The 18,896-nt window shown below is 39.3% G+C and overlaps 1 protein-coding gene across 1 annotated transcript; it reads right to left on the reverse strand.

The window, feature by feature from the left end:
* Positions 1-5,777: 5,777 nt before the first annotated feature.
* Positions 5,778-8,788, reverse strand: LOC120287180 (MDIS1-interacting receptor like kinase 2-like). Its single transcript, XM_039299887.1, has 2 exons — positions 7,297-8,788; positions 5,778-6,307 (listed from the first exon to the last, which is right to left on the reverse strand). Exons 1-2 carry the CDS (start codon positions 8,786-8,788, stop codon positions 5,778-5,780), a joined length of 2,022 nt encoding a protein of 673 aa, XP_039155821.1.
* Positions 8,789-18,896: the final 10,108 nt, after the last annotated feature.

An 18,896-nucleotide genomic window follows, 5' to 3' on the forward strand; every position in this document is an offset into this window, starting at 1 on the left:
ATCGAGAATCACTAAATATGCCGGTCTGAAGCTGCAGTCTAAGATCGGAAACTGGATGACATTCCATAAACGAAGCAAATCTTAATTCATTCTACTAATACAAGTGGAATACTAATTACCTTGGCATGCCATGAGTAGATTCCTCAATGCCCACCAAGAAAAAGGAATCGACAACAAACTTCTAGTTCTGAATTTTCAAAAATTCCCAACATATTAATATAGAAAAATCTATCGCGAGACAACTGTTAAAACCGAATAAATTTTAGGGCCAGTTCAGACCTTATCCAAAATGTTTGCAATTGGGTCTTCCAAAACTTACAATTAAATCAAGAAATTTTGTGTACTTCTGAAGGAAACATTGATGAACAACTTTTGAGTTTTGAAAATTTGCAAAGACTTCAACCTCATCAAAATTGCGAAAACGTGTTTGGACAATCAGAGATAATGTGGGCACGAGACGAACCGGCACACTTATCAGATCCTTTGAACATTCTAACATGCTTTGATTTCAGTGAAACTGGTGTCAACAGAAAGCCTGAAATGTCAGCTCAAACTTTTGTGAAGAACTCATTTTGAAATTTTGAACACAAAATTTTATAAAAATCAAGAACATACAAAGTTCTTACTAGAAAACTGATTTTCAAAGGTTAACACAAAAAGATTGAGGCATGATCGTACCAACGAAACAATCTTCATTTTTTATGAAAATGTTAGGTTAGATAGATCTGATGTGACAAACAACTTTCATAACGACATCATCTCAAAAATCGGATAAAAAAATCCTAAAAAATCGAAAAGCCACTGATGTACATAAAAAACATATCAATTTCCTAGATTTACACGAGATAAGGACCTGATGTTGACATAACAAACGATATCGTATCAAGGCTCATAATATATCAAAAGAAAGCTCAAGACATGCTTTACGTATCTCTAGAACATGCTTTTATGATATAACTTCATCTAGCAGCTTAGATCATCACTCAAAGTAAACTAGTCCAGAAATGGCCCATGAATTTCAGAACATTAAATCATTCACAATCAACAAACAATTGATTCATGATGATCAAGCATCAGTCTAAGCAATCATACTCAAGTCCTAGCCCTGATCACTAAGTGTCGATTCTAGGATCGATATTAAGTAATCTTGCTTCATCAGACTTAGGATAAAAGAATGATTGGACCGATCTACCTTGTTCACGATAAACTTTGGGCTCAATAGAGCTATTTAATCACCAAGTATCCACTAGAAGATGACCAACGACAGCTCCTTAAATCTGAATCAATCGCACATAAATGAGAAGTGAGAACAAGCTTGGTTGAACTTGAAATGAACAATCGAAGAAAATCAATGAATAGGACAGTCTGGTGAGTTTTAGCCAAGCTCTGCCCACCATGAGCTCAAGGACTTGTCGGCAAAGGATGTCGCAAGAATTGGGATGTCGCCAAATGTCAACAGACCGTCGAAATGATGGCTAGAATCACCAGACAGTAGCTTCGGCGAAGAGCACGACCTTCGGGCCCAAGAGGAAATGATCACCGATCGGCGAGTTCTGTCGATGGCACAGCGGAGCGGAGGTTGTCACCGGCCTAAGGATAGCTTGAGGATGATTGGAGGTAGGTGGCTCGCCGGTAGGGGCCGACGGTTGGCCGTTGAGTAGCAGTCAAGACTTCAGCCTTGGCTTTGTGCGTGTGCCCCCGGGAGGGGGAGGAGATAGAAACTAAATCTGAAAATGAGCCTTCTTTCAAATTTTGGAGGGAAAACCTTATATACCTCTCCTAAGATTAGCTAATGGCCAGGATTTGATCTCTTAAGAGCGAAACAAATGCTTTAATGACTAAGTAATTATATGATTGGCTGAAAATTGATCATGTGGATTGCTGAGTTGTATTATCCAATGGCTAAAATGATATGATTAATGGATGGCCAAGATTTGGTCTATCTTGAATTGATGACTGAACAAGGGCATTTTGGTAATTTTGATGCATGAGAGAGAGATGGCCACTGGACAAGGCATGGCTGGTTGGGAGTGGCTATCGGCTGCCGATATTTGGCCGGAAAACAACCCCTGACAACGCTAGTCAAAACTGGGTTGACCTTGTTGGATTGGTTTGAACCAAGTTGACTAGGCTAAACCAGTCAACTCGGTTCAATCTTAGTCCTAATTTTGTTCTTATTTTCTTATTTTCGTCCAATTAAATTGAAATTAAAATTTCCCTATGTGAATTGGACGCAATTGAATGCAATGGAATTACCTCGGGTCGATTAATTGTACACGATATGCTTAAATTCATTGAATTTCTATTAGAACAATGTCGCAAGCTAGACTCATGTTTGTAATTGTACTTCAATTGACCAAATTGAAGTTCAATTACTTTAATTTGAGCCTACTTTAGAATGAGCCAAGTCAAATTGGCTTGATTGGACCACGTTAGGTCAATTTCGTAACCTTGGGGTAGGCTCAATTCATCAATTAGGAATGTTCCCATTTGAATTTGCTAAAATTGATATCGAATTTGGATTGCCACTAAGAAATGAGCTCATTAAGGGGATAATTGCTCAAATCATGAAGGATCGATTAGAACCTTTGATTAGGGCTAAAATTGGAATTTTTATCCCAAATAAAGAATTTCAAAAAAGGTTTGACAATTGGATGCAGAATGACCTCAAGATCAAATGGCGTGAAGAAAAGTTAAATTGAAAAATGACCAGAAGCAAAGTAATTTTATTTTTAACTGATTTTAGCATCAATTGAAGCTAAAATTAAATACCCAAACATCATGCGGGGTATGGGTTTGAGAGAACTTGCACCTAATCAAGGGCCATAGGCCAACCTTTTAGGCAATACACTTATACCTATGTCTTTTCCCCTCCAGACGGAAAATGTAGGTCACAACAATAAGTTTATTTTTTGTAGCATTATTTTCTTACTTGTTCTATTAAGATACAATCTTTTCAGAATGTAGTGTTTCTATGCATCCATATTTAATTCATGTAACTGCAAGAGAAAATTCACCAAATTAGTTGATAATGAAATCGATACTCACAGTTAATCAAAGTGGCATTGGAAGTAACAACATCCATTTAGGGCTTGCTTAAACAAATGGACGTTAATCAATTTTAAAAGACCGATTTAACTTTGGATATGAAATCGATGGTTGTGATCATCCATGAAGCACTAATAAAATAAAATATATTAAATATAACTCAATAATTAGAAGTAGTCAACTTCATATATTCGCTTGTTATATTGTCCATGCTCGGGACAAAAAATGGCCAAGTAAGGTTTGGAAATTAATATGTTGTCTGCAGAATGGTAAGCACAAGATTTCCAAAAAGTATTTGGTTTGTTTACTAAATTAGAAGGAGACCACTCATATTGAATTGTACTAGAGAAGATGATGAAAGAAATGAAGAGAATCACACACACATATATACCTATTGTAAAAAATAAGCAATAATAATATAGGTGAAGAATCACCCCTATCATATAAATGAAACTCACATTTGGTTTCTTGTTGATGTATTCAATTCTCAAGATCCAAAGGAAAATGCTAATGCACCAAACAGGCGAATGTTAATAACTAATAAGTATGATAGATTAATCCAATCAAAGGGGAGCAAAAATGAACAATTTATATCATCATTTGTTTAGTTTTTTTTTTTTTTTTTTTTTTACATGTGAGAAATCGAAGAATTCAGCGATTTTTACATAAAACTTATTAGTTAGTGGAATGGCTTAAGACACATTTGCCTCCTTCCTCTTATTTCTTATGAGCTAAGAGTTGCATTGAGCTGAGGGAAAAATCCTTCAGAAAAGTTAAACCAAACTCAACCTTGTACTTGCTATTTCATTCAACAAACTAAGGGGATAAACCTATTGAAAATGGAAATGCTGTGAATGACCCTTCATGTTCTAAAAAAATCACGTAAATGAGTTTTTATTTATTGATTAGTAAACCATACTTATAAATGACAATTTACTAGACATGCTCATAGAATATAAAATATGTGAGAATCTACAAATTTATTTGAAAATTTAATGAATTCATTATAATGTTGGTAACTTACTAATTATAGTTATGAAACCTAAAAGAAATCAGTAACTTACTAATCTATTTGAAAGTTCGCAATTTTCTAATCTTACTTGTAAAATTTAAAAGAAGTTACTAAGTTATTTGGAAGATGGTAAACTCATAATGATGTTGGTAACTTACTCTCTATACTACATAATGTAGGGAAAATTACTAAAAGGTTATAAACTTATTGCATCGGTACCAATTCAGTTCTAAATCTTTGAATTGGATCAATTTAGTCCTAAACATTTTAATATTGGTACTAATTCAGTCCTAAAATTTTCAATCGGATCAATTTAGTCTTAAACATTTTTATATTAGTAGCAATTCAGTCCACTCGGCCAATTTTGTCCAGCCGATGCTGACATGGATATCGACTGGTTATGTGGCAATTTTTAAATATTTTTTTGGATTTTTTATTTTATTTTTCTTTTTTTCCTTTCCTTTTCCTTCTTCTTCCTCCTTGGATTTTCCTTATAGTGGCTGGCGAGGGTGAGGTAGCTTCACTTGGATTTGGCCTTGCCTTGGCTTTGCCTCGCCTAGATTTGGGCAAAGTCGCCTTGCCCACGGCCCTAGGTTAGGGATGTAACCCTAGCCAGTGGTTGGCAAGGGCTTCGCGGCCCTCAAGCGAGGCTCGCCGGCCACTGTGAGGAGAGTCCGAGGAGGAAGAAGAAGAAAATGAAAATGAAAAAGAAAATAAAGAAAAAGAAAATTAATAAATTAATAAATTTTTTGCAAAAAATAAAAATTATTTAAAAATTGTCACATCAGTGTTCGGTCACCGATTGGCATCTACGTTAGTGCTTAGGCTAGCCAAAATTGGCCGATAGACTAAATTGGTACAAATATGAAAATATTTAGGACTAAATTGGTCCAATTGAAATGTTTAGGACTGAATTGGTACCAATGTGAAAGGTATAGGATTGAATTGGTACCAATGTGAAAGGAATATGACTGAATTGGTACCAATTAAATTAGTCCAATTAAAATGATTATGACTAAATTGGTGCCAATGCAATAGGTTTATGACTTTTTTGGTACTTTTTCTGCAAAATGTAAAAGAAAATAATTTATTAATGAATTATGATGTTGGTAGCTTACGACAAGTTAAATTAACAAGTTATAGGTCCCATTTTTCTGTTAATAGTATTTGAAAATCACCAGCAACTTCCAAAATCTACAAATAATGAGAGTTTCTGTTTTTTTAGGCCTATGGGACCTAGAATTTTGCAATAAGATTACCTTGAATATGAACTTTGAAGATGCTTTGAGGTTTGAACTGTTAATATCCCTGTTCCCTATTGCAGATGAGTATGATAGGTGCAAATTGATGATTTATTATTGACCATCAACTTCAATAGGAATTTGGGGTGGAACAATGATAGAAATAGTAATTTTTAAACTTGGGCCGAATAGTATCAACAGCTCTTCATCTTTTTTTCTTTCCCATGGAGATAAAAGAATGATGTACAATGAACAAGAAAAGGACAAATAGGGGGTTAATGATGCAAAGCGAGTTTTTGAAAGATCTTTTTCATGTCTATTTATTAATCAACCTAATACAAAAATTGCACTCAGAGAAGAAGATGATAACATAATAAAAACAAGCATCCATATGTGAAATTGCATTTCAATCCCACAAAAGTTGTATTCCTCAAACGACATTGCACACAATTCAAGGGGACCACTTCCCAACACTTTCATTGGCTTCCATGATATTTGATCGCCTTCATCCATTTCGCTCCTTTTATCTCTATCCTCAATTTTCTCCAAAGCCATCTGGGTCTTCCAATTTCCCATGAAATGTACGCTATAGTGATTCCAATCACGATTCCGAAGACATAGCCTATTCCCACTACTCTCTTATCAAGCCAATTTGCATACTTTGTTGTACTATTATGAGGTTGAGCATAATTATGGCTTGTGTTTTGCAATGGGGTTCCATATAGGTCAAGATTTCCACAAAATGAGTCACTTGTGAATGTGCTCAGTTGCTTGTCTTGAGGTATGCGGCCTGTGAGTTGGTTCTCTGAGAGGTTCAAATACCCGAGGAATGTCAGATTTCCCAATTCTCTAGGAATCCTCCCACAAAGGTTGTTTGAAGATAGATCTAGCCATTCAAGATTAGCCAAGTTTCCAAGGGTTGGAGGAATGGATCCTATAAGGTGGTTGTGGGAAAGGTTGAGCCCTATAAGAGAATGGAGATTTCCAATAACATCCGGAATGTTTCCTTCAAAAGAGTTGAGCGATAAATCGAAAGTTGTGAAGATGGTCAAGACCCTCATTAATTGAATCTCATTTCCTTTCAAAATCACTTTCACAGAATTGTGATAGATTACTGGACCAAACTTAAGCCACGTGTACAATGATTTGTCTTGCGCTTCTTGCCCAATTTGTACATTTATCATCCCTTGAAGTTTTACTATCAAATTCGTTGGTAAAGGACTAGTGAAGTTGTTGTTTGAGAGGTCCAAAATGCGCAACTTGAGAAAGAGTTTAGCTGCCCTCGGAAAATCCAAACGACCCTTAAAATTGTTGGACCTCAAAATAAGAACTTTTAGCTTTGGTAGTGTTCCCAACCATACTGGGAAATTATCCTCTATCTTATTGTTGTTGAAATCTAGAACTTCCAGGTTTTTGCAATTGGCAAGGGATTGTGACAATGTCCCTTCGAATTGATTTTGACTCAAGTCAAGAGTTCTCAAGCTACTTTGTAGTGAAAATTTTCCAGGGATTGTGCCCGAAAGATGATTCATTTGCAAATTCAAAACCAGTAGATCAATGCTACCATTTGATAAGCACTTGGGTAGGCTACCGATTAAGTAATTTTTAGACAACAAGAGGAATGAGAGGTTCGTGGCAATGCATATCAAAGAAGAGATCTTCCCCTCTATTTTATTATTTTGGATTGAATAATAAATTGTGGAGGGTGATGGAAGTGGAAGTGGGCCTTCAAATTTGTTGTTGGACAAATTAATTACGGCCAATGATGTATTTGAGAAACCTTCTATTGGCCACCATCCCGAAAGTTGATTATTGTTAAGATATAAAAGGAGGAGGTTGGTCAAATTACAGAAAAAAGAAAAGGAATTGAACCGGTGAGCTGATTTGAATCCAGACGTAAGGTGTGCATAGCCTGGAGATTTCCTAAGGATTCGGGAATCGAACTTGAAAGAAAATTATTGCCAAGGCATAAACTTTGTAGGTCGGTCAAATTACCAAAAGAAGGAGGAATGGGACCAGTGAGCTGATTCAAGCTTAACTGCAATTGCATCATAGCTCGAAGGTTTCCTAACTCATTAGGAATGTTACTAGAAAGTTGGTTCCCCTGTAGAAAAAAATGGGTAAGCTCTGTCAAATTGCCTAATGTTGAGGGGATTAAACCGGTGAGATTATTATAGCATAGGAAAAGTTTGTGGAGAAACTTCAAGTTCCCAAGCTCCGGGGGCATGGAACCAATAAGTTCATTATGAAATACGTGCAATTCTGTTAGTTTCATCAATTTCCCAAAAGTGGGAGGAAATGGCCCTGTCAGGAAGTTAGCGCTCATATAAATTTTCTCCAAGTTTGTCAAATTCCCTATTTCAAGAGGAATAGAACCAGAAAATGAATTGTTTGAGATGGATAGCCAAGCGAGGTTGCTCAAGTTACCCAAGGAAGAAGGAAGAGATCCACTCAACTGGTTTGAATACAGGGCAAACATGTTCAGTAAGGACAACTGACCTATTTCATTAGGAATACAGCCATTTAACTCGTTAAAGGCAAGGTCAAGCACCTTGAGCTTCGTGAGCTCACCAATCTCCCGTGGTATTATCCCAAATAGTCGATTGAAGGAGAGGTCAAGGTAGGTGAGATTGGTTAAAAGACCGACTTGAGGCGGAATACAGCCGAAGAGTTCATTGTGACTTGCATGAAATTTCGTCAATTTCATCAATTTACAAAAAGTGAGAGGAATTGGCCCTGTCAAGGAGTTGGAAACCATGTAAATCTCCTCTAAGTTTGTCAAATTCCCCATTTCAAGAGGAATAGATTTGGAAAAGGAATTTTCAGAGATGGATAGCCTAGTGAGGCTACTCAAGTTATCCAAGGAAGAAGGAAGATATCCATTCAACTGGTTTGAATACAGGGCAAACACATTTAGTAAGGACAACTGACCTATTTCATCAGGAATAGAGCCATTCAACTCGTTAAAGGCAAGGTCAAGCACCTTGAGCTTTGTGAGCTCACCAATCTCCGGTGGTATTATCCTAAATAGTTGATTGAAGGAGAGGTCAAGGTAGGTGAGATTGGTTAAAAGACCCACTTGAGGTGGAATATGGCCGAAAAGTTCATTTGTGTACAAGTTTATATAGGCAATACATGGCAAAGATGGGAACGGGAACTCGTTGAGTGTACCTTTGATGTTTGAACTGGTGAGATTGATTCTAATCACGCTCCTAGCTCGATTACACAAGATGCCATACCACCTGCATGGGCTCACTGTTGTCGCATTGGATTTGGTGGCATTTTGAGGAGGGATAATCCATGTAGATAGAGAAGAGGTGGATTGGTTTTGGTTTTGAAGGCCGCATTTCCATTTGAGGAGGGCTTGTGCTTCTAGTGTGGAGGCATAAGCAGGATTTGCACCTTGTGGAATGATGACTAAAAGCATTGTGAAAAGGGCGAAGGAAGCCAGAAGAGGCATTAGTGTCTCAAATTTTGGTGGACCCATGATTTCGTTTGTTTGTTTTGGAGGCTAATAATCAACTAAGAGGGATATATAAATAGCTTGGTCACTCTATTTTTGTCTTTCTCTTAGTCCATTCACAAAGCGTCATTTTTCAAGGATCACCAATTTCCTGCTAATTAATTGCCGTTGATTGGGAAGGTTTGGTCGTTGGACAAAATGTATTGTTTCATGTCGTTGGAATCCGATTATCGACTTTGACAAAATGTATTAGTTTCGTATCTTGGGCTTTTCTTGAGGTGGGGTTGCCAACAACCAGATACTGCTCTCATGAAAATGGTAATGCCTTTATTGGCTATCGTTTAATAGGGAAGAAATTAATTGCTAGTTGTTAAATTTTTATTTTAAGTTTAAGCCCATTGAATAAATATGATCCAAATTAAAGTGAGCATATTTAGCCAAATAAATTCCAAGCTTTGCCTTTGATTTTGTTTGTTCTCACATTAGTTTCGCTGCACTCGTTTTTTTGAAGAAATCGGCAAGCGGAAGTCTCTGTTTTTCTTCCTATTGGCCGCTGCACATAAATGAAACGATGGATGCGATAAATGGACACTTCACTTTGGTTGTTTTTACATACCTCATTAAATGAAGAGGTGCAGTAGAAAGACTTTCATCTTGTCACACATGTTAGGTGCAAGAGAAATTGAAGAAGATAAAAGAATAGTTACTTTGTTTGTCTTCTTCTATTTGCAAATTTATTTAAGGAAGAATATAGAGAGAAGAAGTGCAATGATGATGGAACTAGTATAATTAGACCTCTTGAAAGTGAGACATGTAGAGCTTTCCTAAGGCAACATGGAAGCTCTCGTAGAAGGGTATTTCTTTGTAATTACACCTGGGATAAGAACGCTTCAAGTGCCAAAAGTTACGAAAGTGTCACTTAAGTGCCACTTTGTAAGAAAAGTGGGACACCTGAGTGCCACCTCCGGCAAAGGCAGCCGGAAATCATACGTGGCAATTAAATATGATTATTTCTCGTCGAGGTGGCTTGCCGGAGAGCTGAGTCAGCTCTAATTCACCCAAAACGACGTTGTCTGCTCAGGTTGGCCAAAATGGAGCCCTTAAATCAACCAAAACGACATCGTCTCCCCCATTGCCCCAAATCTAAAACCCTAAATTTGGCAAATTGCCATTGAAGCGTTGGAGCCCCAATCCCGAACCCTAACTTGATTTGCCCCAAATTCTACGGTTGGATATTAAGAATGGAGAGCAGGACTTTCAGCAGCGACTCAAATTTCTCTCGCCAAAGCGAAGGAGAAGGTGAGCGTTTATGTTTTTGTGGGTTACCAAGTCCAAGAAGAACATCGTGGACGCGAAGGAATCCTGGGAGAAGATTCTATGGATGTGCTCGATACAGAAAAGGGTCGAAGTGCAAATATTTCGAATGGGTTGATGCGAAATTCTCTCACCGAGCCACAGATGTGATATTGGACCTACTTGATGGATGTCATCAACCTCCATCTACACCTGTGGACGATTTGGACGAGGTTGACTCAATGCAAGCTCAAGCATCTTCTGCTAACCATTTGAAGAATGAAGTTTCAAAGATGAATATTAAACGAAAGTGTTACCGAGCGTTTATTGTGTTGCTGTTTTTTTGTCTATCCTATTTTATGATGAAATGTAAAGTATTGGAAAATGAAAAGAAGTTTCTCCGACTGCCATAGTTGTAAATGAGGTCAAGGAAATGGAATGAATGAATGAATGAGATGCTGTTTGAATGAATGAGATGCTATTTGTACTATATTTTTGCTTATTCTCGAATATAAATCGGTGATGATGGAATGTATATTGGGTGGATGAGTTGTGGTGACTTCTTTTCTTCAACTGAATGTAAACCAATAGCAATGAATCGAATGGAGTTGGCATAAGTTGAACATTCGTATATATAAACCAGCAGCTTCTCTGGTTTGTTGCAAATCACCATTTACATAGGACAAACATGAGTGATTACTCGAGTGCTATAAGTTGTATATAGTGATCACTTAAGTGCCAGTCGTGATTAAAAAAAAGTCATTTAAGTGTCAAGTTAGTATCAAAAGTGATCACTTAAGTGTCATTTGTGATTAAAAGTGAACACTTAAGTGCCAAGTTTTTTAGAATGTGATCAGTTAAGTGTCAATTTTATTTGTACGTTTCATCTATAAACTGCACCAGCCATCAGCTACTTTCAGCCACCACGACTGCCCACCACTGGCCACCATCGGCCTCTAGCCATCACCACTAGCCACATCAAGCATTCCAAGCATCCACTTGAGCCATTACTATGCTGCTGGTATTCTGCAGTGCAGAAGTTTCTAGTGCCTTACATCAGCTTGCACCAACACTACCTGGAGCAAGATGTGTGCAAGATGTGCATATTGCACACTTACATCTTGCACCAAGTGCAGCACAAACCCCCAACCCCTATAATAGACCCACCAGCCTATCAATAGGCATCGGCACCAACATCTTAGCTACCACACCAGCACGCAGCCACCACCATAAACCCACCATTAGCAGCCACTGTTGGTGGTGGGTCGTGGGTTTGTTGCAAAAGGGGTTCATGCAAACTATACTAGTTACAGCAAAAGGCCCCAACCCAATCCACATAGTGGACCCACCACCATCAAGTTTCACCAACTGCCACCACCAGCCACACAAGCACCCCAGTCACCACCACAGATTCACCACCAGAAGCAGAAAGCAATAAGTAAAAGTAAAAACAAAATACAAAAAATGAAAAAGGCACCAAAGATGACAAGCAACAAAATCATTTCATTGATATTGAAATGAAGTCTCACAAAGTCGATGACAAACTATTTAAAAGAAAACATTCACAGTAAAACAATTGACTCGTTAGCCCCACAAACCATATCCCATCCCATTTCATTAATCAATATGCACAATGCCTCATGTTCGTGCTCCTTTCACTTGATTCATAATCCTTGTGCTTTTTCTAACTGGACGTGAGGTTTCTTCTTCAACTGTCTCAGGATGCGTTGATTCTGATGGAGGTGCAATTGTCTTAGGCTGAGCTGATTGAGAAGGAGCTGGAGCTGCAACCGTCGTAGGCCGAACCGATTCGAGATGGACACAGAATCGGGTTTTTCTTACTCTTCTTTCTTGTTGGCGCAACCAATGTCTTCTTCTTTTTGTTGGTGCAGCCGTTGATTCTTGAGTTTGGCCTTGAGAGATAAGAACCTCTGAACTTCTCCCAGGCTTCAAAAAGAAAACTCAATTATTAACAAAAGTTTGCACCATAAATTAAATTAAATACAGCCTAGTAAGCTTATAAAACTTACATTAAGAATAACTGTTCCAGAACGCTCATTTGTATAAAGCCCATAACCATACTGTTTTAGCCTCTTTCCAAGAGCTCCTCTTGTTCGAAGGGGAACGTCAATTTCAGGTACTTGTGATTGATTAGCCCTTCTTTTCGCATGTGATTTCTTGGGCTCTTGTTGTGGCTGTTTAGCTACGCGGGGGCTTCTTCCTGGGCATTCGAATGTTAGACGTCTTGTAGATGGCCTTCTTGTAGGTGGCTCATGATTTGGCTTTCTTTTGGTTGTTTTTCTATTTAGCCCTTCAGCTTCAATGACACCTTCTGTTGGCTTTTGTGGTGGCCCTTGTGATGACCCTTCTAGTGGCCTTTGTGGTGACCTTGGTAATGGATCTTGTGGTGACCTTTCAGTTGGGCCCTTTGTTGACAGCTGAACTCTAGCTTGCCTTCTTTGAACATGAGAAAAAGACAAATGATATCATAAATATAAACATCAGACCATTGTAAAGGAAAACTAAACACAAATTATTTAAATTACCGGGTATTTTTTTCTCTGCTTCTGCTGAAGAACAGTTGACTTAACTGGCCCTCCAGTTGCTTCGGCCAATCCTTGAGCCGGCTGTCTACCTGGCCTTGTTTGAACAGACCCTTCAGTGGAAGGTATAGAAGGGGCTTCGACCAATTCTTCACGTGTCATTCTCCTGACCTGACAAAGACAAAAACATTATGTCAATTAGTTGTACATATCTGTTTATACAAACCATAAAACAACATAAACACAATTGTCATGACTTACTGGGTTTATTGTTGTCGACTGAAGAACAGACGACTCACTTCGCATTTCTGTTTGTCCTTCTCCAATTGTCCCTTCACTAGGTCCTTCGACTGGCCTCAACTGTTCCTGCTGCTTCCTTAATTGACAGCCTTTAGTATTGTGCCTGCTATGTGGCAAAAAGAGCACTTCATCTTTACACCTGTCCTACTCATCCTACGCCGACTTGAGACCTCTCCTTCGCCATTCTTCGTTTTCGCTTTGGTCTTCCCATTCTCTTCTTTAGTGGCAAAGGTTGAGGTGCTTCATGATCTGTTGGCTCCCGAACTTGGTACCTCGATTGGCTGCAACATGCATTGGTACGAAGCAAGATATCTCGGTTTCTTGTACCAATCATCAAGGTAGTCTTCTGTGTTGTGGCCCTTCAATTGAATGGCACATATGGCATGTGCACAAGGAATTCCACTTACTTGCCATACTCCACATGAACACTTCCTCGTACCTAAATGGACAACATACTTATCAGAGCCCTTCATTATCTCATATCCTTCATCCCCATTCCAAATGGGATGACAATACCTACTCGTAGCCAAGTTCTCATCCAATTTTTTAGCAATCCTAGGACCACATTGCCTAGTCCAGTTTGCAGCCTCATCCCTTTGTTTGTGCAATCGAGTCATAACCATAACCCTTATGTCTTCAAGCATCGAGATAATTGGTTTGCATCTGGCATCTATTATCCTCCCATTGAATGATTCGCAGATGTTGTTATTTATGTTATCGCACTTGAATTCCTCATTGAAGAACGCCCTACACCAATACTTTGGTTTTGTTTGGAATAGTGCATCATAACCTTCCATTGTCAATTGAAGCAGTTCTTCTTTGGCCATCCTAAAATCAGCCATATTCGTGCTCTTTGCTAGCTGCCAAAATTTGAACTGCAGCTTATCCCCTTTATAGTTCTTTCCCGAATTTGCATATATGTGCCGCGCACACATTCGATGCTCGGCATAAGGCAACAACTCAGCTATTGCTGGAACCAGTCCCTGCAATAATTCAAAAAAAAGAAAAGAAATGTAAGCAAACGACATGTTCATATCAACAAGCAAACAATTGACCAAATCTTTCAAAGAGTATCTTCTGTTGGTCACTCATGAACGCCCACCCTGCACCATTTGTTATCTCCAAATTAGCCATCAAATTTTTTAGGAACCAGATACAATTGTCCTTGTTCTCTACCTTTACAACAGCCCAAGCCAGTGGAAACATCTGGTTGTTTGCATCTATTCCAATTGCAGCCAACAATTCTCCCTTGCACAAGCCCTTCAAAAACACCCGTCCAATCCTATAATCCGTCTACAACCAGATAAAAATCCTCGTTTGCATGCATCGAAGCAAACATAGAACTTATCAAACTTGGTCCCAATATCAGGAAGTGGTCTCTCCACAACCTCTGCATACACTCTACTTGAAGGATTTTGCAACCTACACTCCCAAGCATAATCCCACACCTGTCCATATTCGCTGCTGTATTGATCAATGAGTATCTTCATCACCTTTTGCTTCGTTCTTTTGCATTGATTCCTGCTTATATTGATGCCAACCTACTCCTTCACCAGCAACCTGAACTGAGTACTATTCATCTGAGGCATCATCTTAATCATATTAAAGAAGTGCTTGCACAACCATGCACTTGTTACCCTTTTATTTTCAAAATTAATGGAACAAGTATGTTCCTCTTCGTACGCTCTAATCTGGAAAGATCCGCTTCTCCTAACAAATGCACCATAGATCCTCCATGGACAATTTTGCTGCGAACACTTAGCTCTTACAAAGGCCTTAGTGTTTCTAATGAAGTCAATGTTCCTCTGTGCAGCAATGGAGTTCTTCAGTATAGCTTCCCTAAATTGTTTTGCATCTTGAAATTTCATACCTACCGACAAAGTAGGAGAGGCAACGGATGGATCATAAGAAGGAAACTTACTTTTCCTTCTCCTTGTATGCACAACTCCTTCATCTTCTTCAAGCTCATCCTGGGAAGTAACATTCTCAAGGCTTTCTTCATAATAAGTCTCCTCACCAATGGCAACAGCATCTACAGGGCCTTTGGCCCTATTTGGAACTTCATCAGCTACCTGCAAAGCTACAAATTTATCTGTCAAAAAATCCCTTTGCCTTTTTCTTGACTGTACAAGCTCCTCGTCGTCGTTATCACTTGTGAAATTTGCAGTAGGCAACCCTTCATCATCATCATCATCATCACTTGATTCAGCTACTTCCCAATCTAATCCAGTGATTGTGACATCACCTATATCATCATCACTATGGTGAACTGCATCTGCGCTCCTCTCCTCTCCATCATGTCTATCCTGCCTTTCTTCGACCCTAACCTCGGTACTACCTTGAATACCATTTCCTTCTTGTTCTATTTGGGCACTTTCTTCATCATCATCTTCATCCTCACTTTCATTGTACTCAACATATATTTTTACCTCTTCACCATGAAGATAATGGTATAGAATATCCCTAAAGCCGTTATCGTTTTCTAAGGTTCGCAAACCATCTCTTAAACCTTTCCCAGGAATACAATACAGCAACTTCTGAACTTTACAAGGCAAATAAGTTAGTATATCCCTAACAAATCCTATATAAGATGCCTTCTTAATGTCGACAAAAATGGTGCCCTCATTTCCACCCTCATACTCCCACTCATCCTCCCCATTACAAATTCCCCAAAGATAGCAAACTATGACAGCGACATAATCCTTGGCATGAGCCATTTCTGCACCAACAACAAGACAAAGAATAATTAGTTTTGGGACCACATCCACAAAGAACAATAGACAATTGCACAAGGGAGTCCCCCCACGCTCATAGACTTTATTAAACAGGTCCCCGCACTGACAATATGCCCCTATATGATAGCCAAAAAAGAGGTCGACACTTTAATAATTTACCTTCCCTTCCTCTACAATATTAATAAAAAACAGAGGCCCCCACACTGAGAATATGCCCCTTCATGACAGCTAAGAGGTCGCCACTTTAATTATTTGCCTTGCCTTCCATTCCCTTAAAATATAAACCAAAAACAGAGGTCCCCACAACAAGCACAGCCCAAGCAATTTTGTCTACTATCTTTTGCTGAACTAAACCTGCGATGTGAGAATGTACATCCACTTAATCAAATCTATTTTTCCTGTGAAAACACATAGAATTTCATTAAAGCAAGCTTGATGTAAAATTATAGGGTAAAAGCTCTGTTTCTCATCCAGCCAAGAGGAGAAATCATACCCTAATCTATAATGTTTGGCCATTAATATATTGTGTCAAGAGGTCATTACACAATCCAAGCCCTAAATTTATCCATTGCACAGTAGACTAATACTACATGTCAAAAGAGCTCATAGTTTATAAACTTTAAAATGAGGTACTTACATGTGGTTTCAAATTTGTCCCTTGCAGGTAAATGAACTTATATAAAGTATCAAAACAAATTTTGCACTCCTCAATGCCCTGCATATATGTCGACTATCTGATTAGAAACAACAATTAGGAAAGAAGACTAAAAGAACGAAAATATCGGAATCAAAGGAACAAAAGCAGATTGATAGCAAAGTTGCGTGCTCTTTGCAGAGCACTTAAAGGCCATTATTCCAGCCACCTGATTCAATAACTTTTCACTCAAACACATTAGTTCCTAGTTCCACATTAGTCAATATTTTGTCTCACTCGAGCCTTGACTGCATAAATCATCGACTGAGGCAAGCATCTCCACACAAGGGAGTAACCAAACAGAGCGCGCGCATTTCAACAGCATTTCCATCGTAGCCTTAATAAAATAATCGAGCGAGCCCTAATAAACTAATCGAGCCCTAATTTCATCACGAGGGAGGGGGAAAAGGGGCCCAACCTAGAGGAGTGACGATGGTGAGCAGGGATGACGACCAACGATGCTAAGTGGCTACGACAACCAACAACGGTGACCGATGACCACCTATGGGCGTGAACGGCGACAGAGAGAAGGGCGGCGACGGCGTGAACGGCGATCGAGAGAAGGGCGGTGACGACTGAGATCTAATGTGAATGCAGATGGGAAGGAACAACGATGGCTAGGTGTGCTTAAGCCAAAATGACCTAAACGACGTCGTTTAACACCAACGAAAAACGACGTCGTTTAGGTCAGCTCACTCAGTGTGGGTGGACGACGTCGTTTGTCGTCCACGTGGGTTTTTTTCTTTAAACGTTTGCCACCTCAGTAAAAGAAGTCGCCGGAAACGCCACGTATGCAATTTGGCCGGATTTTAGCCGGATTGGCACTCAAGTGATCCATTTTGCTCCGTTTTTGGCACTTAAGTGTACCTTTTGTAACTTTTGGCACTTAAGTGTCCCTTTGTGCCAACTTTTGGCACTCCAGGGGTCCGTGTCCCAATTACACCTTATAGTGATTTTGCAAGTTAAATTTTTGTGATTAGAGTCAAATTTCATTAGGAATTGTGAGGGGTTAAATATCGGGTGATTTAATAGGTGTAATTGGGGGTTGGGAAACACCAATAGAGTGTTTGAATACTCTGAATGATTGCAATCTCTGTTTTATGTTGCTCTTGTGTGAACATAGGTATCAATATTAGGACCGAATCACGTAAATCTAATGTCTGATTTTTTTCTTTCCTTTTATCTATTATCCGATTTGCTTGTCCCATGCATTCTTTGCAACGGTGGTCTCTATCTTTTGCTCAGACTTTGTGATTAAAGCACTCATAATTTATGGTGGGTGTTGTATATGGCCTAATGCTTCCTGTCTAGAAGCAATTTAGACTGAATGCCTTCCAAGCATTTGATACGGAGTGGTTGACGATCAAGAGTGTGACGTAAAATGAGGAGCTTTGTGTTGTGTTTGTGCATGAACACTTTCTAACTTTTCCACGCATCGTCTCCTCAACGTTTGGCTATATTTTCCTTTTTCATTTGCCATTTCTTGCTCTACATTATAAGTTCGAGGCTTGTTAGTCAAAAGAAGAAACGGCTGGAAAATTCCATGACTTTTCCCTTGTGATGAGCCAAATATTCTTAGGGTCAAGCATCACTACTAAAAGTCCATAGAGACCGTGACTTCCCATGAACCATTCTCAACGCCTAATGATCCAAAAACCACCACAGACGAAACCCAAAAGACCTTGACTTCCTGAGCTAGCACATGTCTTGATGGATGCAAAATCGATGCACAACACACTCGAATTACCTAACCCCACAAGACCTTGATATTTTGATGGATGTGTACAAATTCCATGCACACGTGCATGCTGGTTTCAACTCCTCTTACTTCAACCCATGTGATGGTTTAAACCCTAATTTAGAGGTTTGGACACCTGGAGTGCCATAACTTGGCACGGAGGGATACTTAAGTGCCATAACTTTAAAATGGTACACTTAAGTGCCAATATCGGAGTAAAATGGGACACTTAAGTGCCACTCCGGCGAAAATCCGGCCAAATGGTTGACGTGGCAATTTTCCGACGAGTTTAGTCCAAAATGACGTCGTTTTGCACGCCGACGTGGCGGAGAAACGCAAAACGACGCCGTTTCGTGTCTACGTGTAAATAATAATATAAAAATTAATTAAATTATAAAGTATTCAAAAAATTAAAAAAAAAAAAAAGAAAAAATTTAAAAAATTTAAAAATTAAGAAAAATTTAAAGAATTAAGAAAAATTTAAAAGTTTTAAAAAATTAAGAAAATTTTAAAAATTTTAATTTTTTTTTAAATTAAGAAAAAGTATAAAAAAAAAAAGTCGGGGAGGTCGAACGGGCGGGCGAGGGGCGAGCCCTCGTCGTCGCCGAGAAGGGCCGGCGACGGAGGGGGGGTCGGCCGGGGTCCGCCGGCCTCGCCGGCCCCGGCCAAGGCCCAGCGACCCCCGGCGAGGTCGGCCGACCGGCGGCGGGCCCGCGAGCCCGGCCGACCCTCCCCCTCCGTCGTCGGCCCTTCCCGGTGACGACGGGGAGGCAGTGGCGGCGAGGCTCAGCCCTTAGCCGCCCATTCGACCTCCCCCCTTTATATTTAT

The sequence above is a fragment of the Eucalyptus grandis genome, chromosome 8 (assembly GCF_016545825.1).
Source record: "Eucalyptus grandis isolate ANBG69807.140 chromosome 8, ASM1654582v1, whole genome shotgun sequence".
Lineage (NCBI taxonomy): Eukaryota > Viridiplantae > Streptophyta > Magnoliopsida > Myrtales > Myrtaceae > Eucalyptus > Eucalyptus grandis.

Coding starts and splice junctions, on each gene's coding strand:
- LOC120287180 (XM_039299887.1), bottom strand. CDS start 8,788: ATGGGTCCACCAAAATTTGAGACACTAATGCCTCTTCTGGCTTCCTTC. Junction 6,308..7,296: donor TCCCATTCCTCCTTCTTTTG/GTAATTTGACCG, acceptor ACTCTTTTGAAG/GAAACATTCCGGATGTTATT.